This window comes from Tachysurus fulvidraco, chromosome 14 (genome assembly GCF_022655615.1).
Source record: "Tachysurus fulvidraco isolate hzauxx_2018 chromosome 14, HZAU_PFXX_2.0, whole genome shotgun sequence".
NCBI classification, from domain to species: Eukaryota; Metazoa; Chordata; class Actinopteri; order Siluriformes; family Bagridae; genus Tachysurus; species Tachysurus fulvidraco.
The window spans coordinates 19,732,695-19,755,194 of record NC_062531.1 but is presented as its reverse complement, the minus strand read 5'-3'; the positions used below and the strand labels follow the sequence as shown (position 1 = coordinate 19,755,194).

The window sequence follows — 22,500 nt, the reverse complement described above, 5'->3', positions numbered from 1 at the left end:
CAATTAGCAGTTTCAGACAAACAAAATGAACGGAGAGAAGAAGAGAGTGAGAGGAGGAGTGTGAAGGCCCAGAGCTACGTTGCCTGTTGTGCTTAGCGCCCACAGCATCACCTTAAACACAAGCTCGCATTTTTGTTGCCACCACCGTTGCCCAGATTTCCTCACTCCAGCTAAGGATGGTGGTTTTAGTATTTCAAAGGATGGGTGTAGTGACTCGTCCAGCAGGTCAGACGCTGTGTAGGCAGAACTGGCAGATGTCTCCTAGACATCTTATGTCACTTTTCTTTTCTCAGATTCCATTGTTCATTCTGGGCTTTATTTGTTCCATTCTTCGGATAAGGATGTTTTTACAATGATCTGTACTTTTTCCTTTTTGGCCAATCTCACCCCCTTAAACACACACAGCCAAACAGGAAGATGGTGTATTTATGGCAGAAGAAACAAGGATGTCTATTGTTTAACTCTAACTCTTGGTTCCCGTGTCTTCCTGTTACCCAGAATGCTGAGGACTGTCCCGGGATCAAGTATGAGGAATTCCCCCCATGGCCCACAGGGATGAGTCAAGATATCACACTTCATCTCAGCAATGTGGAGCAGGTAGCGTCCCTGGGGTTCATTTAAACTAGACATGCTGTTTTCCCTCACATGCTGGAAAACCTTGTATAATGCAAAGCTAGAATAATTTTCTGGGTTTTCTTCCTAGATAATCTGGATGTGACTTTAATCCCCTTTAAAGTTAGCTTTAAATGATTCTTTAGGTTTACAGTGTATTTGGGTTTCATGTACTTTAAACTGTGAATTCATACAGAACTAGCATGAGGCGCAAAATACTTAGCACCTATTTTTTATACCATAAAATATATTCTAAATTGTCAGAAGGTGTTGATTACTTTTCTGTATTAATTAACAAAATCATTCTAATTTTGGATACAATCTTTTCTATAGTAACAGCTCACACAGAGACTGTATGGAGTGTAGAGCAGACACACCATAGAATCAGGTTAAAAATATAATTGTAAAGTTTATAAAAGCATTATTGGAAGGTGTGTATAACAGTCAGAAGTGAAGATGTGACTTCCCTGTAACGCAAAGCTTTTTTTTTCTAAGAGAGAGACAAAGAGAAAGCTGAGACAATGACTGTTTATACCCGTTGTAAAATCATTTGATTCATGAATGTCCTGCTGTCTGCTATTTTTGACCAATTTCTCTGGTTTGAATGGAACGAAACACTTTTCGGAAAATAATCACCTTTGAGGTAGTGACTCTGACTCCACTTTCCAGTGATACATACAGTATCGTGCTTCACCGTCCTCAAGGATACAAAACCAGGTATTTACACATGAAGTATACTGTATATGAAGTGATAGCAGAAGTACGGGAAGAAGCTACAAAGACTAAAAAGACCATTCCCACCTAAACACCAAGTGGCTAAATGAACAGACAGAAAAATCGTCCACTACAGAAAACAAACAGCACTTTTTAATTAACCACCAATTATTATTATTCTTTTTTTGCTGTGTTCCATCTTCATGTACTCTGACCAGAATTCTTAAGATATACATTATAGTGTTTAAGATATGCTCATTTAATTTGAGCATGTTGCTTTCAGAAATAGGCCTAGAGATGAACAGGTTAATAATAAAAACTCAAACTGTTTTTAAGAGCAATTATTAAAATTCATGATAAAGTTTTTCGCTCCTTATCAGCATGACATTCTATCGGTTTATTTCGGTCTTTACCCAAGTATAGATTTTTATAGATGGATTTTACACTCACTCAGAACTGAATCTCACACGGCTTCCAAAGTCATTTCCGAGTGATCAGACACACAATGCGATGGTGATGATGATAATGTGCAAGTGCGCAATTTAATCACGGAATATGTGAGTCCTAGGTATCAGGTCACATTCTGACACATCCTCCAGAAAAATTTATGATGTGTGAATTGAGACGAGAGCTCCGTTTAGAGTTGTGCATGCTCGAATTCTTCTGCCTGTCACCCTCACTTTATACTTAAACACCACTGACGTTGCTATGATGAATTTCAATGAGTTCTGTGCATGTCTTCGCTTTAAGTACGCTCATAAAACCTGGACTACTTCTCATAAATGAGCCGTCTTGTTTAGAAAAATGGCTCTGGGACGCCCACGTGCTGCAAAATCATACACACATATAGTTACAGGGTCAAGAAGATTATAAACACTTTGCTCCGGCTGACCCAGGGTCAACTGCTTAGAGTCAAACACAGCATTAAGAGCTAGCACAGATATTTAAGACATACATGGAAATCCAACCTAAAACCACAGCCTGGAATATAATTTCCTTGTCAAACCGCTTCACCCTAATGTTAATATCTGCAGTCTGGTTCACACACATTTCTGAGTTTGGATTGGAATCGCTCTTTGGTGAGTAAAGCAAGCAACATGAATGTGGTTTCCAGTGGAATGCTTCGTCATAACCAGAAATGCCATGTCACTTAAGGATTACTTAAGCTGAGCTACTGCATTCTCATTGTTTGGGGGTTTGGACCAGACATGCCACTTGAACTCTGCTGATCTCATCTGGTTTCTTTCACACTTCTTTCATAATGCACACACTCGTGATGCACACAGCTTACGATGACGGTCTCCGACTCCCGCCAAACACCTGCATTCCCACGTGTGAAGTCACCATCATTCTGATTGTTTCCACCTGTGATTAATTAGAGTGTTTGATTTAGCATTCTTTCTAAGCACCTTTGTTTCTCTTCACAATTTGTGAGGTATAAAAACTGTTCCTTCTGCTTTTCAATATTTTGATCACCAGTTTTTGTCTTTGCATGTTCCCTGTTCTGGCTTGCCTAGCCTATGTGGATACTGTTCAAACCCGTACTGGATTGTTCTGCAGTATCGTTTTACCTCTGTTCCTAATTTTCTGAGCAGTTTCCTAATAATTTGACTATTTCCATTTTTGTTATGTTTTTGTCATCTTCTAAGCGTCTAATGTGAACATGGACATGTGGACGTGACAATTCTTATTTTTATACATTGTGCCTTCAAGTCAGTAATTTTTGAGCCGCATATGCTCCATTTGCTTAGATCTAATTTGTATCGAGGTTTTAGCTGTACATATTGGAATAAAGTAGTGCTACAGGAACCCAGATGTAGATCTGGATCTCTAATGAGTTAACCAATCTCCATGAGATGAGGCATCAGGAAGAAACCTTAAGAGAAAGCAGACACCAAATGGCAGTTTGTCAGTGGGATTAGAAATCAGTGAGGTGTAGAAGAATACAGATAAGTTGTATCTAGTGTGTAATGAGGACTACACTGTCAGTGGGGGTCCTGGGATGAGTATGATTACAGGAGCCAGGTGAGATTATCCGCCGAAGAATGTGAGGGGGCAGAAACTTTTAGGGAAGTTTAGGAACAGAAATCAGAATGTGAGTCATATGAAGACTGAATCATCTGGCAGAATTCTGCTTTTTCCTAATATCTTAAAATATGTAAAGTTTAATATTTTGGCCAAATCTGAAAACAGCATCATGTTTGTCCTTCATTGTTGAAGCCAAACTTATAACAGACCAGACTTATATACAAAAAATAATGACTGATTCTACCCTCTCTGTCTGAGGAAAACCACCAAATATTTCCTTAAAATTTTATTATACCTAAAATTTTCTTAAAATAATATTTTCTTAAAAGTTTGTGTTCGTAGATTTCCTGCATCCAAGTTGAGTTAGCTACAGGAATTGCATTAGCATCAAATAGGTTGACTCAAAAAATGTAAGAAAACAAATGTAAAACAAAGAGCATGCTGAAATAGCACATGATGCTGTTTAAGATTAACCCAACCACGATACAAATCACAGTTTCTTAAAAATGTAAAATAGCTTTAAACTTCAGCGGTTTAATGTTGGAATTTTAAGTATAAGTAGTAGGATAATGTATAAAAAAAAATGTAATAAAAAAGTTTATTATGGTTATGCACAGTGCCATGAGGCAAACTCTATGGGTTGGATGCAAATGCAGGTTTAATTTAATAACAATGGTCAGAAACACTGGGATAGGCAAAAGTATTGGGACAGGTAAAGAGGCAGTGTAAATCCGAAACATGAGACAAAAATCAGTCGAAGATCAAAAGGGATTCCAGAACAAATCAGAATCAGAAGTTAGGGAAAAAAACGTAAAAACGCAGAATAACAAACAACGGTTTAGTCACAGATCACAGGAACTACAGTAAGCGTATACCTCACAATGAGGAACAGAAACTAAGAGCTATATAAAAGGTGAAAAACAAACATACATAACAGGAAACAGGTGCACATTACTTAAAAAACGTTCTGGATACTATGAACGTCGTGGCTGCTGGGAGTTGGAATCCGTGGCAGCCATGTTTTCGTTTGCGGTGAAACTCAGCCTTTACGAAGTTAATAATATATATCTATGTTGCCCTGAATTAAGGATTTAAAAACTGTCATGGCTTAATATCTTAAAAATATCCATATGCTTGTTTGTTGTCACTGTATAATGCTTAATTTACAGTACATTTTTGGTATCTCTACAGTATGCACTTCTATGAAACAGAACAGATATTATTAAAAGCACAGGTACAGATGTAGCTTCTTTAAAAAACGTGTCTGACTCTATACATACAATATGATTCCAATAAAGCAATCTTAAAACACATCGTGACTCCACCGTTCGAGACTAACTCCCAATAAGTACGTATTTCTGCATCCATAATCCCTTCCATGTCTCTCTGTGGAGGTCTTGGCCTGTGCTGAATTCATAAGTAGGCTTATGGTTTCCAGATGGATTCCTGTAGTGGAATGAATTACATTTTCCCATGTCTCAGAGGACAGAATGTAAATGCCCGGGTGAAAGCTGTTCACCAAGGCTTTTGATCTTAACGTTCGTGTATATGTTCGAATCCACGCAGAATTAGCTATGGAGGAAGCCTGAAGCGTTTAATAGAGCGAATAACGGAATAAACCGGAATGTAGGCAGGAAGAGAAGATACGAAGATCGCGACTATCAGCAGGGTTGGCAAACATACAAGTTGCCTCATGGTCAAAGAAGCTTTGAAGTTGCTGAAGAGACACAATATAAGAGCTAATAGACAAGCCGGATTCAACAGAAGGATTCAATTAGAAACAGAGACGTCGCAATTCTGTTTGTTGCCTTGGGAAATTAGGAATGAATGGACTGGTTGTTGTTAGTGGTGTTAGCAGCGATATGACTGAGATATCTTGTGCTATCTTGATCAAATTGAGAAATTCTGCCACAATGCTTTGTACTTTCTGAGGTTAACATCTCATTTTGCCCCTCATCAGCCATAATGGCGACATTTAATTTTTGGAAAATAAAGCAGTAGTTCAGGAAAGAGGATGTTGCAGAAAAGGATAATTTGGTAAACATCTTGTTTTATGTCTTGTCCAGTACTCAAATAGATTTGCTGCTTTAAGGAATTGTGTCCTGGACTGACATCGCTGGGGTTTGGATAAAGATGTGCTTTCATTACAGTGAGAACACATGTATCATCAGTATTTATAGAACACTGACTAACCAACCAAAAATTCAGACCAATAACAGAGGGACTGGTAACAAAAGCATGACTGTTGCGATAAGATGATAATAATAGCTAAATAGACTTCTGTCATATACAGAATTTTGTATTTATTTGTCTTTCCCCAATAAGCAGTTAACTTCGTCTTTATCATATTCAGCAATAAATGTAAGTTATTGTTTTATAAATATCGTAAAAGCTCTCCATCCATAAACAAAAAGCTAGCACTGAAGACTCCATAAAAATTTATTTACAACATTTAGACATGTTTTAAAATCTATATAATAAACTTGCTGTTCAAGTTTCTATAAATGAGCTGTTACTATAGATACGATAACTTGTTCGTCTTGCAGCTAAAACTGCTGTCAACAATTTCTGACCAATCAGATTTGAGAATTCACTAGCACTGTTGATTCTGATATAAAGCACCGTTTAAGCAATACCATCCATATTTAGTTAACATAGACATTAAAGTGTGTGTGTGTGTGTGTGTGTGTGTGTGTGTGTGTGTGTGTGTGTGTGTGTGTGTGTGTGTGTGTGTGTGTGTGTGTGTAGGACACTTATCTGAACTGTGAATTTGGGAATGGTCAGGTCTATGAGGCACATTGGCTGGATGGACAGTCAGCGGTGCAGTGCAGAGGAGTGACAGTAAGGGCAGCCAATCTAATCACATCACTCACAGCATCACCATATTTGACACGCCATACACCATAAGCCAATCAGCTCACTTCAACCAGTGATTTTTACTCTATTTGTTTTTCTTGTACCTGTAATTTATTCTGATGTAGCTGAGCACCACAAGAAGCAGCGAGACTTTCCGCCTCAACCTGCGTCGGAGAGGACAAGATAAATACATAGACAATCCAAAGTCGGTTACAGGTAATTACACACACTCACACACACACACACACACACACACACACACACACACACACACACACACACACACACACACACACATACAAAACACACAAAACAGAGAAGAGTGCAACATAAATACAGCATTGAACAGCGTGTGGGAGCTGAGATTGTGAAACTCACACACAAACCCCAAGGCTGTCTACTTGCTTATGAGTCATCAACAGACACACACACACACACACACACACACACACACACACACACACACACACACACATCTGGGTGCTTGTGCATGAATTTCAGTCCATCTCTCTAACTTTTCTTTGTGTTTCACAACCTCTCTCTCTCTGTCTCTCTCTCGTGCTTTGTCACGCACTTTCTCACCCCTTCTCCACCTCGCTCTCTGTCTTTGTCTGCTCTAAGAAAAGGATAAATTGCTCTTGTCATTTTTTTTCCGCCTTTTTTTTTTTTTGGACGTTTTGTGTGAAAATGCAAATAGCTTTGTATATGGCAGCAAAAGAGCACCCGCGCTTCTAATTCTGCCGTTTTCGATGCTAATGAATTCAAAGTCATGGATATGAGACCCAGACCACTGTCACTCTTCCACAACCTTTCTTCCCTTTCATTTCCTCTTTGGTTTTTAGCCAGCACAAGTCCCAGTGAAGGCGACACACACACACACAAATGCATGTTGTGTCAGATGGACACAAAACAAAAGAAGAGAAAAAAAAGAAAGAAGGATGAATTCTACACCTGAATGTGTTTAGTGTATCCGAAATTAGAATATAGGAAAGAAAGAAAGAAAGAAAGAAAGAAAGAAAGAAAGAAAGAAAGAAAGAAAGAAAGAAAGAAAGAAAGAAAGAAAGAAAGAAAGAAAAGTGATTCCTTTGCACTTTGCACTAACAAGGTCATTGGACAGATGGACTAATTTGGGGGAAACCCCCTACCTTTCTCTCTCTCCTTCCATCTGTCTTTCCAAAACTCTCTCTCTCTTTCTCTCTCTTCATATCCCCTTGTCCCCCTCAACCCCCCAATCCACTTTCAGTGGAGGTATACAGCTGCAGTGGGGGGGACAGCGACTGCTCTCAGTGTTGGGGGAGAGAACAGCAGGGTCACCTGTGCGCCTGGTGTGATAACAGCTGTCGTCCTAGAGACCAGTGCCAGCCAATCGGAGCTCAGTGTCCTGACCCCACCATTCACAAGGTAAGCCAGGCCCCCTATAGGGCACACACACACGCACAAACACACGCGCACAAACACATGCGTGCACACACACAAACGCACTCACACACACACACACACACACACACACACACACACACACACACACACACACACACACACACACACACACACACACACACAGCTCATACAAGTAGCTGAATTTTGGTGTACACGTCTACACAAAAGTCAAGTCAAGTCACCTTTATTGTCACATCACACACACACGACCACTCATATATGTAGCAGAATTTTTGCATACAGGTCTGAACACACACAGAAAAATGGCAAATACACAAAGTCCACAAAAGTCTATAATGTCCCCTTGAACACACGCACACACACTCACATACACCCACGCACACATACACACACAAATGGCATATATACAAATTCCACAAAATACACAATGTCCCCTTAAACACATTTGCGTGCACACACACCCACACACACACATACACACAAACACAGACACACAAACACACTCTCTCTCACCCAATGCAAACAAATGTCAGGTAGAGCGAATTAACACGCTCACAAACTCATTTACACATAGTGAACCTCTGCACAGACCCCTGAGCACAGACACGCCACCACTCTGAGACTAAACTCCACTTGAATATCTGATTTCATTTTATTATTTTAACACTCTGTATGTGAAGCCTTAATCATGCACTACATTTTCACACTAAAACATCACACTCAGGTTTCCAGCACAAAGAACACGTCTAGTGCAAGCATCGCCATGAACACGTTCTCCTGTGTAGATCACCTTAACTTTCTTTGGAAAACTCACTTTCACCTACTCAGTTTCCGTTAGGCATGAGTTATCAATTTGTCAGATTAGTTTCATGTAAGCAATCTGTAACATGAATGGACGTCAGGTTTCTTACTGGTCGATCTGAATACAATACACACACTGCAAAGTTTTCAAGTGTTTGTGTGTGTGTGTGTATGTGTGTGTGTGTGTAGGATGGAAGAGTGAGAAACAGAGAGGAAACTTATCATCTGAAACCAAATTTAAGTTGTAGCAAATCGAATCCAAATCGTTGTAGCTTTAGAAAAGTGAAAACCTGTGTGCGTGTGTGTGTGTGTGTGTGTGTGTGTGTGTGTGTGTGTGTGTGTTTGTAGATTGACACTTGATTCATATAATAACAACTGGCATCTGAACTCTCTCACACATAATTTAGAGCATTTCTCACATCCACTGTATCACCTTTAATATTAATATTCATTAAAACCCCAAAACACTCACAGGTGTATGTGCCAGAGAGAGAGAGAGAGAGAGAGAGAGAGAGAGAGAGAGAGAGAGAGAGAGAGAGAGAGAGAGAGAGAGTGTGTGTGAGAGAGAGAGAGAGAGAGAGAGAGAGAGAGAGAGAGAGAGAGAGAGAGAGAGAGAGAGAGAGAGAGAACAAGAAAAAGTGAGGAAGCCTTTGGTATCTTTAAGATTTTTTTTAAGAATGAGAAATCAGTATGATTGTTCATCAGTGAGAGAGAGAGAAATCTATAGAAAGAGTCACAGAAAGAAGCAGAGATAGAGTTGGGGGGAGAGAGAGAGAGAGAGAGAGAGAGAGAGAGAGAGAGCATTTGGCATGTTAACTGTCAGTGACAGAAGGAGAGAGAGAAAGAGACACCTACATATATATAAAGACATTGATACATTATGAGAGACATACAGAATATAGAGTCATAGGGACAGAGTGAGACAAGACAAAGAGAGAGAGAGAGAGAGAGAGAGAGAGAGAGAGAGAGAGAGAGATGATTTAGAGCCTATTTCCTGTTTGCATTGTCAGTTTCTGGTGAGTCGGTTTGTGTTTGTGCAGAGCTGGATTGGAGAACCATGGCCAAACGTTTCTGGCACCAGAATCAAAGCTTTCGCACGTTCAGCTTCAAAATATCGACAGATAGACTGGCAAAATGAAAAAAGAAAAGAAATGGATGACAAGATGAAACACAGTGAAGAAAAAATGCAAGTGCTAAATAAATCAATCTGTTCTTGATTGAACAAGGAGAAGCTCTACAAATTGACTTGCAAATATTGAAATCTCTCTCTCCCTCTCTCTCTCCCTCTCTCTCTCTCTCTCTCCCTCTCTCTCTCCCTCTCTCTCTCTCTCTCTCTCTCTCTCTCTCCCTCTATCTCTCTCTCTCTCTCTCTCTCTCTCTCTCTCTCTCTCTCTCTCCCTCTCTCTCTCTCTCTCTCTCTCTCTCTCTCTCTCTCTCTCTCTCTCTCTCTCTCTCTCTTTCTCTCTCTCTCTCTCTCTCTCTCTCTCTCTCTATCTCTCTCTCTGCCGCTCAGTTTCACATCAGTAGGGAGTGTAAATGAAAAGAATAGCATTTGGAAAGAAGTGCTCTGGGGACGCATTAGACACACAGCGATAATTACCAACCTGGGAGTGTTAGCAGACCTCCGTGTGTGTGTGTGTGTGTGTGTGTGTGTGTGTGTGTGTGTGTGTAGCTGAGGTGTTTTTCTTTCCTTGCATGAAAATGCTGCAGTGGGTTTTTTCCACCTTGTCATCCATGGCTCACAATGACAATTTTGCTTTCATGCACTGTGAGCTAGAAAAAAAAGTTGTAGAACTTTCCGGAGTTTTCTTCACAGAGTGTTTCAAGCACTGCATATGTTTTCCTCCATAAAATCGCCAGCTACTAGAAATCGATTAAAGCCCTTTTTTCCCCTTGCTGTAGGGCTTTTAAAAATAGACTTGTTTAGTGACACATGTAAACACACTAATAGAGTCACAATGGGGTTGCGAGCCCTGACGGTAGCTGATTGTGGGGTGAGATCAGCTCAGGCGATGGCTATCAGCTCCGAGTGAACAAATGAACGGATGAGGAGACGAGGGACGGACGAAAAAAGTAAAAAGGAGGCTGTAAATGGGCTGTGAATGTAAACAGGTTAAAGAAAGAACCTTCTTTCTCCAGTGCATGATGTCACCAACACTCACTCTTTTTTCCTCTTTTTTATTATTTGTCTCTTTATTTTCTTCTTCATATTTTTATTTAACTTTAAAAGCAAATTCTGTCTACTGCATGTGCAAACTACTGTAAAACAATGATAAAGGTGTTAGATGAAAACTTATATATTTACCCAAAACTTTTATTCAGATTTACAACACTGTAGTAATAAAGGATAATAATCCAATACTAGTATAAAATAATATCAGCTATTTCCTCAAATCTTTTTCCTTTTTTTTTTTTTGCGGTCTCCAAACGTCATCTGACAGAAACCGAGCCACTTCCATGTTGTCTAAGATTTGCGTTATAAACCTACCACCTACGTAACACATGACCACTGCTTCCTCTATCTGAAAAAAGGATCAGGAGACGATTAAAAGTGTATTAGGACACTGATTTATCTCACAGCAATGCTGAATTCTCGACTCTGATTGGTCAGAAGGTGGTGATTTGTAGGGCAGCAGGTCAGAGAGGAGTTACAAGTCTCACGAGGTTTACGTTAATTTGTTCAGATTTCAAAAGGCTATCGTTTCTGTAGCAGCGGCCAATGTATAGGGACTTGTACGGTAAACATCCTATAATAATATAAGAATAAGAAGAAACCAGTATGTGTTTAAAAACATTATTCAATTTGAAATCTGAAGGTAATTGACAGACAGACAGACAGACAGACAGACAGACAGACAGACAGACAGATAGATAGATAGATAGATAGATAGATAGATAGATAGATAGATAGATAGATAGATAGATAGATAGATAGATAGATAGATAGATAGATAGATAGATAGATAGATAGATAGATAGATAGATAGAGTAGATGGCCAGTGTTGGTTGGTTGGATGGATTTGATGGATAGACAGATAGACAGAACGATAGATTTTTAAACTGGCTGAAGATGTCATAAACTTCAATAGAGGAAGGACATGAATGGATGCAGCATTCACACACACCCTACAGAAACGGTTGAGTGGGATGGGGTTAAAACATTCCTCCGGTTCAGCTTGTTCATATTGTTCATGTTAAATAGTACCGCAAATCTTCACTTCCAGTTTTTGTTTTTTTCACCAGATTTCTCCACAGAGTGGCCCTCTGAGTGGAGGAACACGTCTCACAGTGCAGGGGAGGAACCTTGGACGCAGGGCGGAGGACGTGGAGGTCTACATCGGGAACGTGTTCTGCCAGCTGCTGCAAAATCACTACACCATCTCAGTCGAGTGAGTCGAGAGAAAAAAAAGCTACATTAGCTTCTTGAAAGCTACATTACATTGATTTATCTGGTCTGGAACCAAGAACTGTTAAGCAGGGGGACAAAGATCAAGTGGCAAACATTACGAACATCTTGTCCGAGAAGACTTTTTTTTTGCTAGCATTTGTATAATTCAATTCAAAAACAATTTTATGTCAAATACACAACTATACACAGTATGACACTATTTTATGCTTTTATAGCATTTACAAAAGAAAAAAAACTTTTCGCACCGAAAGCTAACAATGTCCTGACTAATGTTATATCCGACTTAAGGCCATACAATGACTCATTTGTTTACACTAATTGATAAGCCATTAAAGGTTAAATCTGTTATGTATCTCCAGCCTATCAGAGATCACTTCTGAAGCACTAGTTTTAGTTTACACAGCTGCCACTGGGATGAATAGCAGTGTAATTTACTAATCTGCAACAGGATCACTGTTAGTCTAATCACCTCTAAACCTTTACACACATCCATGCAGGTGGAAAGTTCTAGTTTGTTTGCTCAGGTGACAAGTCCACCTTGCTGATGGAGAGGAAAATGTATACATTGTGAAATAAATGTAGCAGATGTTAGTAAGCGATGGCCATGCGTTAGCGTGTTCATACGCGAGTGTGTATGTGTCGCTGTGGTTATTATCCAGAGTGAGCCACGTGCCCTTTTTTTTTGGTAAAGCACTACATCTGGCTTTTTTCCTCACCGGACAATTTCCTCACCCTAATCATGTACAACACACAAACTGCAGCCGAGCTCAAGAGTAAATTATCTTTGTGATGAAAGATTGGGCTGCAGCAAGTTGGAGATTATTGCCACGGCAATGATGGATTGTCTTGCGGATGTTGTTCATGGCCAGTGTTTTGGTAGCAACAGCATAGTCTGGATTACGTCATTTGATTACAACATTTATATCTTAAATGTATAATCAGAGTCGTTATTTTTTGATGGATGACCCAAGAGCATTTTGTTAATGAATCATAGTCTGCTAATTTGTAATTTGCTACACATGTGTAATAGCTGCCACTCTTGAATGTCAGTTGTCTCTGATTTCTTGCGGGTTGTTATATCAGAGTCTCTTGAGCAGGAAGGGTTAAGAGAGGGTTCAGGGCCTGACAGAAACCAGCTGGATTTTAGCTAATGACCTTCTGATCAGGAGACTTGTAGTGTAACCACTGCTACTGACTTTAACATCATCGATATTCGAATGATCAATTTCCATCTGCTGGCTATAGACCACACATATCACACTGTATTTAATGTAAATTATGAGTGATTTGAGTTGTTCAGAATGATTAAAAAAGCTCAAACCTGGACTTAAACACACTGAAAGTGAACAGAGGAGACAAAAGAAGAACAAAATAAGTGTGTGTAGTGAATTTAAGCTAATTCTGCTAATTATATGAAGGAAACCCACCGTCGAAAAAAAATCAAAATGAGGCAGCGCGAATCTCTCTGTCTGTCATCCCGTAACTCTGACAGCTTGCCTCAAGGGCTCGATCCATTCAGACGTTCAGATTTCACTCCACTGATGAGGTCACCAAAGAAGTCTAGTCAGACTCGCTGAGAAGTTTAGTCAGCATGATGAGCTGCAGGTTTCTGTACAGCAAAGATCCCAGTGGACATTCCCAATTCAAACAAATAAATAATAATACTCTCTCTCTCTTTCTCTCTCTCTCTCTCTCGCTCTCTCTCTCTCTCTCTCTCTTTCACACACACATACACCTTGATGAGGGAGCTGAAGAAAAAAAACAACTCTGTGTGTGTGTTTCTTGTGAGGGTGCCCTTTCATGTCTGTCAGTAGCATAAAGTTGCTACTTGCCACCTGACCAAATAAGGCAGCAGCACACACTTGAGTAAGTGACTGTGTGTGTGTGTGTGTGTGTGTGTGTGTGTGTGTGTGTGTGTGTGTGTGTGTGTGTGTGTGTGTGTGTGTGTGTGTGTGTGTGTGTGTGTGTACATCTAACAATAGTCATGCTACTTGAGTGGATTACTAAATTACACTGCTATTCACCTACATGCAGCTGTGTAAATGTTGTGCACACACAAACACACACACACACACACACACACACACACACACACACACACACACACACACACACACACACACACACACACACACAGAGCCACACACACTGTGCTTGCTCTCAGTGCCATTGGGGAGCAATGTCATTAAATCTTATTTAGTCTCAATTTCAGGGTGTTAAAACAAATAGCCACATCTTCCTTCTTTGACTATCCCATGTGTGTAAGTACTCAGGGCACAATCAACTTTTTTTTTTTTTATCACATTGTTTTTTTTAGCACTCGACATGCATGTCACACACAGAGAGAGAGAGAGAGAGAGAGAGAGAGAGAGAGAGAGAGAGAGAGAGAGAGAGAGAGAGAGAGACGCACACACCGAACTTTTCCCAGAAATATTGTTGTGTAAATTCATCAGGTTTTTTTTTAACTAAACATGTTGGTATTTGTGAAGTGTGAGTCAGGGGCTATAGGGGGGCAAGAAACCAAAGCTGAGAAATATTCAAGCAGGACATAACATACACCAATACTTTGGTATTTATCAAAGAAAGAAGCCATTTATCTATTTTCTGTGGCACTTATCCTACCAAGGGTAGCAGAAAGCTTTGTGTCTATCCCAGCGGACTAGCGGTATAAGGTTAGGGACAGCCTGGTTGGGGTACCAACATATCACAGGAGGGCACAATCACATACACACAGCCAAGAACATATCTTTGGAGGAAACCAGAGCATCCAGAGGAAAGCAGGAGAACATGCAAACTCCATACATACAGTATATAGCAGAGGCAGGAATTGAACCCCCAAGCCTGTAGGTTTGAGGAGGTTCAAGGCAACTATGCTGACCACTGGGCCACCATCACTGTCTTCACATTGCTCGTTAGGGAGCATACGTAGTGTCAGAGGTCATGCAGGTCACATGATGTAAGTGACACGCAGCAACCAGAGCATTAGCTTTATAGTTTGATTACTATTCATCCTGTCTTGCTTTTCAAAAGCAAGTACATACTTTCCATGGTGCCATCATCTAAAAATAAAAGGACTCACCCCAGAGCTGCTTCCAGCCTTCCAGCACTAAAGATCATCTTCTGTTGGCAAACAGTTCATAAAGAGCGCAACATCTTCTCAACAGCCGACTGACTCATCAGGGAGGAAATAAAGATGAAGCAGTCTGTTGACTAACTCGTATCTACCCAGCGTTTTGCAAACACACTTAGTCAGGACTGTTGCTACTGTTGTTTAAAGGTTTTTCATACGGCTTTAGCTGCATTAAGGTCTCGCTAACACACAGGGAGAAGAGAGCAGAAGCTTTATACCAGTGTTGCAGCACTTTGAAGCCAAATACACAGCATGAATGTCTTGATGATTCAGTGCAGGACCACGGGGTGGTGTGTGGAGGACACTTCGTAGCTCAGTGTTAGCTGTTATCCACACAATACTAACAATCCTCTAATTGTTCGGATACATTGTTAGTATTGTGAAGTCTTTTATGCAAGATTAAAACTTATATTAAACTTAGGTAAGAATGTTTTTTGTGTTTCAGGTTGGTATGTACGACGGGAGCCTCATTAAATGAGGTGAAAAACAGGGTGGAAGTCAAAGTGAGTGAAACTGCCAAAGGTTATTCCAGGGAAGCCTTCTCTTATGTGGTAAGTATTTTTTGTCTTTTTCTCTTTCTTTCTACATTTATTGTCTGCATCTATCTATCTATCTATCTATCTATCTATCTATCTATCTATCTATCTATCTATCTATCTATCTATCTATCTATCTATCTATCTATCTATCAGTCTGTCTGTCTGTCTGTCTGTCTGTCTGTCTGTCTGTCTGTTTATCCATCTGTCTATCTATATATCTATCTATCTTTTTCTCCACCCAACCTCCTTCTCTCTGGTGCCCATGTCATCATCACACTTTGTTGTTCTTCTCCACTTCCTCTCCACCATGTCTCAGGCCTTGGCAGACTCATTCGGTCTCTCTCACTCTGTCTCTAGACCTGTCTGTCTCTCTGCATGTGTTTAGCACTGTGTATGTGAGAGGCTCCAGTGTGTTGAATGCTAACAGATGCTGATTATATTCAGGCATGCTGGCATGTTGGAATCATCGTCCAACGAAAGAAATCAGTTCTCACCATTGTGCGCCTGTGTGCGCCTGTGTGTGTCTGTGTGTGCCTGTGTGTGTGTGTGTGTGTGTGTGTGTGTGTGTGTGTGTATGTGTGTGATGGAGGCAATGACACACAAATTTCACCACAGATCTCGCTCTCTAAGCACTTTTGTCATTTGCTAAACCAAGCCAGAGAAAACAACCACCTCAAACCTCTTCTCTGCACATTAAAAAGTTCCCACATAACCTGTGGAATTTCCCTAAGTGCACCAAGAGCACTGATTCCAGAGTAGTTCTGTGCTTCTGATCCTGAGCAGTGTGGGTGGACTTCATTCTGATCTCAGATCAGTTCAGTTGGAACGTGTTGGTCACAGGGAATTTCTCTGGCATCGTTGTATTGAAACGTTTTGACTTTTCAAATGTGGGCTGGTGGCTAAAGTGAGTCATGTTGTGTTTCCCCACATGACTTTGCTGGCGGTGCAGGAATTGTGTGTGTGTGTGTGTGTGTGTGTGTGTGTGTGTGTGTGTGTGTGTGTGTGTGTGTGTGTGTGTGTGTGTGTGTGTGTGTGTGTGTGTGTGTGTGTGTTTAATATCAAAACAAGTGATAACCAAATGTAAACTCATGATTAGCTCACTTAAAGATAATTAAGTGAGTTAGGTGTCAGAAAGTCTGAAAGAGAGAGAGAGAGAGAGAGAGAGAGAGAGAGAGAGAGAGAGAGAGAGAGAGAGAGAGAGAGAGAGAGAGAGAGAGAGAGAGAGAGAGAGAGAGAGAGAGAGAGAGAAAGGGAAAGACTGAGAGAGAGACATAAAAAGGATGTGAGCCTCCAAACCTTCTTCCTTAAATGTTCAATGTTCTAACCAAGCTCAGGAAACATCTGCCCTAACAACCCACCACGCACACACACACACACACACACACACACACACACACACACACACACACACACACACACACACACACATTCTGTTTCAGATGTTTTAAACATTCAGTTTGTTTTTACATCCCAGGTTTGACCTGTGCTTTTATATTCACGCACAAATACACAAAAGACAAAAATCCACACGTTCCCTACTTGAGCCCCAGATTCTCTCGACCCTACACAGACTCCCTCTCACAGGAAGTGCCATCATTTGTCTATTTGGGTGTCCCTCATATTTGTGTATCTGACCTAGGGCTTGTTGAATATATGAGTCTTTGACACTTTGTCTTTGTGTGTGTGTGTGTGTGTGTGTGTGTGTGTGTGTGTGTGTGTGTGTGTGTGTGTGTGTATATGTATGTGTGTGTGAGTGTGTGTTATATTTGCACATCTGCACCCTTGGCATGAGCTCTCCACGCCACATTGGTTTTGAGTGACGGACCAGACCAGAAGGACTGATCAAGATCTATCCTTTCTTTATTTGATTAAAGCGATGCCTTCAGACACGCACATGCAAACACACACACACACACACACACCCACGTTCTTGTGGTTGAGCCTCTGCAGCATCATACTCTGAGATTTCTAAATAATTAAAAATCTCCAATCTATGTGTTTATCATATTTTATTAAAGGATTTTTTCCAGTTTTGCACTTTTTATCCACCATATGTGTAGGGTAGGTGTGATTACCGCACACAAACACCGGACCACCGCTGAGCAGATATAATTTGGGTGGTGGATCATTCTCAGCACAGCAGTGACACCGCCGTCGTAGTAGCAGCATTGCTGGACTTATTAAACACCTCAGTATCACCGACAGCGAAACACCACCTTGATAATATCTGCTCAGCGGTGGTCTTATGATGGTCTCAGTTCACTGATGTACAGTATGCAGTACAAAGCTGACAAACTGTCCTGATGAACATATTGGCTACAGTCAGTATATAGTTCACAAACCTGATCAAACAAGTGTGTATATTTCTGATGTATTCTTGAGTACATTGTTACTATAGCAACGATAGCGGTCAGATTAGCTTTTTAATTCAAGACATGAAGAGTTTAGTAACGGTGACACTTTATAATAACACTACACGAATAATCCTGCTCTAATACATGCATTAATACTGAACTGATGATGATGAGTGAAGGCATGTACTAATCACAAACTAATGAAGAGTTACTATGACATTTGTGAAGATGAATAACGACTACCATCAGTACGTATGGTAGTAAAGGTATTAATCAACCTATAAGCGTAAACTAAACCAAACTTGCTCTGTAAAAAACAAATAGGAATTTAACCTGCATCATTGCAGGTTGTTTCTATAATTCACCATTTGCAGTAGTGTACAGTACAATGTTGGATTATTTTCATCATTTTAGCCCAAGAGAGATGCGTAAACGTTTAAGGCACGTACTAATCACGAACTAATGCAGAGCTAACCTTCGACATGAGTCTTGAGTACATGAGTACAAGTGTGTTAGTTAATGTAGGATTAACATGTAGGGCTTAAAAGAAATCAAGCACTATTTATAAAAAAAAATATATGATTACACACTCATAATGTTAAGTTGTTTATATCATTTGCCGTATACAGTAAAGCTGCATGAACAGAACCGACTGCATGACACCTACGGGTTTACTTTCATCACTTAATCCTCCTTATCGGATAGAGAAGGATGGACTAATAATAAACACTAATTATTTCATCTCAATTTACATCATTCTCCATTCATTTTTCTTCACAAATAGTGCTGGAGCAGTACTTGTACATGTGATGTGATACAGGGTTCTGTTCCTTTAGCCATAGGAGTGAAATTAAAACATGATGAACATTTAAAACCAGTGGATAAGGATCCTGTAGTCTCACCACCATGGCCCAGGCTCAGATCTAGGGCAGGGCATCAACCCAGCCACTAAGGGGTTAACTCTCAGTGCCGGCCCCAAGCCCGGATAAAATGGGAGGGCTGTGTCAGGAAGGGCAATGGGTGTAAAAACCTGTGCCAAAATCTAATATACGGATCAGATGGTCCGCTGTGTCGACCTCTAACAGGGAGCAGCTGAACAATAACAACATTAACATTAACATTTAAAACCAGAGTTATATCAGATTATTTTCTTTTAAGTATTTCAGTCTTAGATGTCTGCCATTTCTCTCTTGTGGGTGATGTCTGTGTACGCAGGTGCATACTATAAAGTATTTGAAATGATAAATGTTTAATTCATATTCTTTCTTGTTTGATGAGTGTGTTTCTTGTTTGATGAGTTTATTTCCTTTTACACCAACGTGTTAATTAATGCATTACCTAACAAACACGTACAGTACAAACATGCCATTAAGGTGGTTGTTATTCATATTCACGCATGCTGAAGTTAAGGTTAGCTCTTCATTTGTTCGTGATTAGCGCATGAACTCATCATTAGTAGTCAGGTTAAAGCTTGGATTAGTGCAGGATTTTTCATTTAGTATTTAGTGTTACTATTATGTACCGAAGCTAGACTGTCAGGAGCGTACACTGGTGCTTGTTTGAAACATATGGCGGCACAACAGCTTAAAAATGATAGCAAATGGTGTGAACAGAATGTTTGGCTTGGATTCAAGTATTCTTCAGACTGTAATGATGTAACTTCATGTAAATGCATTTACATGGAAGGAATAGACAATGTGTTCTAATGTAAATAGAGATACAAATAGACGTTGTTGTTGTTTTTTTACCCGACATCTGGTTGCGTCTAAAGATGTGTTTTAGGACCAGAGGAAGTAACAAAAGAAATTATGTTGTGTTTGTATTCACATCCTTCAGATGCCCAGGTTAAGCGATTTGAAGCCCATACACGGGCCGATCGCAGGAGGAACCCGACTCACCATCCGAGGCGCATCACTTAAAGCTGGGTCTTCTGTGAAAGTAAAGGTTAACTCCACCCAGGACTGTGAAATCGACAGGTGAGCCTGTTGTTCTTAGTGTTCTTGAAAAGGTAAAAAAAAATAGTGCAGATATCCTGGTGTGTGATATTTAAACAGTATGCGGTCACATCGTGTTGAAACACTGAGCTAAAATATATTTTTATGCATCTTTATTTGATGAAAGAACACTACTGTTTTGGTCACGGGTGCAAATATCAATGCTTCCAGAATATCTCCAGAGATATCTACAGATACTAGCTACTTTTTACTAGCGTTTTACTAGCAAATTAATTTATGATTCTGGGAGGATTCGGTCATGTCTTTAGGTCTTAGATTTGGGTTTATGAGAGTAAGACTTGGACATGGACTTTGAGGACTAACAATAGAGTAAATAAACATTTGGTTTATTATAAATAAATCATCAACATTACATTAAACTATGCTGTGCAATCCTGTTATAATTGATGAACACAGGTAGTCTTGATGTACGCTACAGTATGTATGATAGCTTTGATTGATTGAAAGGTGAATGTGAGACTCGTTGGACTCATTGGACGAATGTTATGCTTGTAAAGCATTACCTTCTAATGACAGCTGTTATATAATGATATTCACACCATCATCACCATCATCATCATCATCATCATCATCATCATCATACCTGCATGCATTCCCACTTTTGTTCCACAGGCTGTCTGATGACATCATCGAGTGTGTGATGCCGCCAGCTGGGCATGACCTTGCAGAGAATGTGACGGTGTGTGTGGAATACGACGAGAGGCCGTGTGAGAGGCAGCTTAGTGGTGTGTTCTTCTATGAGAAGAACCCTGTCATCAGCACTGTAAAACCTAATAAGAGTTACCTTAGGTGAGAATCTCTCTCTCTTTCACACACACGCACTCACATGGCATGTTAAAACAATCTGTTAATGTGTCTGTGTGTGTGTTTGTGTGTGTGTGTGTCTGTCTGTGTGTCTGTGTTCTGTGTGTGTGTGTCTGTCTGTGTGTGTGTGTGTGTGTGTGTGTGTGTGTGTCTGTCTGTCTGTCTGTCTGTCTGTCTGTCTGTCTGTGTTCTGTGTGTGTTTGTGTGTGTGTGTATGTCTGTCTGTCTGTGTGTGTGTGTGTGTGTGTGTGTGTGTGTGTGTGTGTGTGTGTGTGTGTGTGTGTGTGTGTGTGTGTGTGTGTCTGTCTGTCTGTCTGTCTGTCTGTCTGTCTGTCTGTCTGTCTGTGTTCTGTGTGTGTGTGTGTGTGTGTGTGTGTGTGTGTGTGTGTGTGTGTGTGTGTGTGTGTGTGTGTGTTTTTTCCAGTGGTGGCCGTATCATCTCTGTGAATGGTCAAAGTTTTGATCTGGTTCAGACAGCTAAAATGCATGTGGTGGGAATCGGCCAATCAGTAAGTACCTTATTTGTTTGTGTTAAAGTTAGACAGAATTAAATCACAGCACTTGTGAAATTCTACTACATTATCATTTCTGAGTGCTGGTTCACCAGGAATTGTATGGCAGAGGCTGTAAAGTGATAATAAAATGCTGTATTTTTAAAAAGAAACAGTATTTTAGAAGCAGTCTCAGGTGTCAGTGCTTTGTAACAGGCTTTAATTGTTACTGTGAGTCTTCTGGCACGGGGACATCGTAATGACAGATGATTATGTTAACATGACAAGCTACATTTTTGTCTCAATAACTTCAATTTAATAAAAATCATAAGCAATCAAATCATTGGCAAATTGCTGTGATCTAAAATACCTCAAGGCATTCTGTTATAGGAACATAAGAAACTTTAGGGACCGCCATGTGACTCCAGCATGCTTTCTGATTGACAGGTTTGCACCATTGCGTCACCCAATCTCATATTATGCCACTCCCCGGCAGCCAGCCAATCGCAGCAGGCCATGGCTCAGTTCTACCTAAATGGGATTTTGTACAGACGGAATGGTCACGCTTCCTCCGAGCTGGACTTGGATGAAGATGAGGAGCCTAATGCTGGTTACTTCCTGTTCGAATATGTGGAAGACCCTCAGTTTTACACTGCCAACAAAGAAAAACTGATCAAGCATCATCCTGGGGAGCCTCTCACACTTATCATCAATGTGAGTGCACGTGTGACCAAATGCATATAAGCACCCTGAATACTTCTTTACACTATGTACCGACTCAGCAAAATGTCCAGATTTCATGAACATGGGCACAATGTAGTCTCAGATCCCGGTTCGTGTCTGTCTGAGTTGGAGCCTTATGTGGACTTCTACTGGTGTAATTAATCTACCTCATGCTTTGGCTTACCTTTCTGATCAACACGGATTCAAAGAGTGATTGTGAGAATTACTTTAGCTTTCCTGTTAGCTTGAAACAGTCTGATTGCTCAGATACTTTCTACATTCTGAAAGTTATCCTAAAGTTCTTGACCTGTATTTGCATGGTCTTATGCACTGAGCTGCTGCCACCTGATTGGCTGATGGGATAATTTCATAAATAGTATGATAATATTAATGTAATAATAATGTTCCTAATAAAGTGGCCGGTGAGTATATTTGTGTGAAGAATAAACCGCATATGGTAATGTAGTTCAAGTTATCTATCCACAATTGTTTGCACATTGTATTATCTCACACACACACACACACACACACACACACACACACACACACACACACACACACACACACACACACACACACACACACACATACACACACACGATCCACAGAGCCTGGCTAATTAT

At 40.3% G+C, this 22,500-nt stretch overlaps 1 protein-coding gene across 1 annotated transcript in view; it reads left to right on the top strand.

The window, feature by feature from the left end:
• plxnd1 (plexin D1) overlaps positions 1 to 22,500 on the top strand; it is a 91,121-nt gene that overhangs the window by 32,735 nt on the left and 35,886 nt on the right. The window contains exons 9-18 of the mRNA XM_027166884.2: positions 499 to 597; positions 6,103 to 6,195; positions 6,336 to 6,426; positions 7,454 to 7,611; positions 11,656 to 11,801; positions 15,397 to 15,502; positions 19,681 to 19,820; positions 20,472 to 20,648; positions 21,088 to 21,172; positions 21,602 to 21,868. Of these exons, the coding sequence (XP_027022685.2) occupies positions 499 to 597; positions 6,103 to 6,195; positions 6,336 to 6,426; positions 7,454 to 7,611; positions 11,656 to 11,801; positions 15,397 to 15,502; positions 19,681 to 19,820; positions 20,472 to 20,648; positions 21,088 to 21,172; positions 21,602 to 21,868 (1,362 nt within the window). The remainder of the gene's footprint in view (positions 1 to 498; positions 598 to 6,102; positions 6,196 to 6,335; positions 6,427 to 7,453; positions 7,612 to 11,655; positions 11,802 to 15,396; positions 15,503 to 19,680; positions 19,821 to 20,471; positions 20,649 to 21,087; positions 21,173 to 21,601; positions 21,869 to 22,500) is intronic.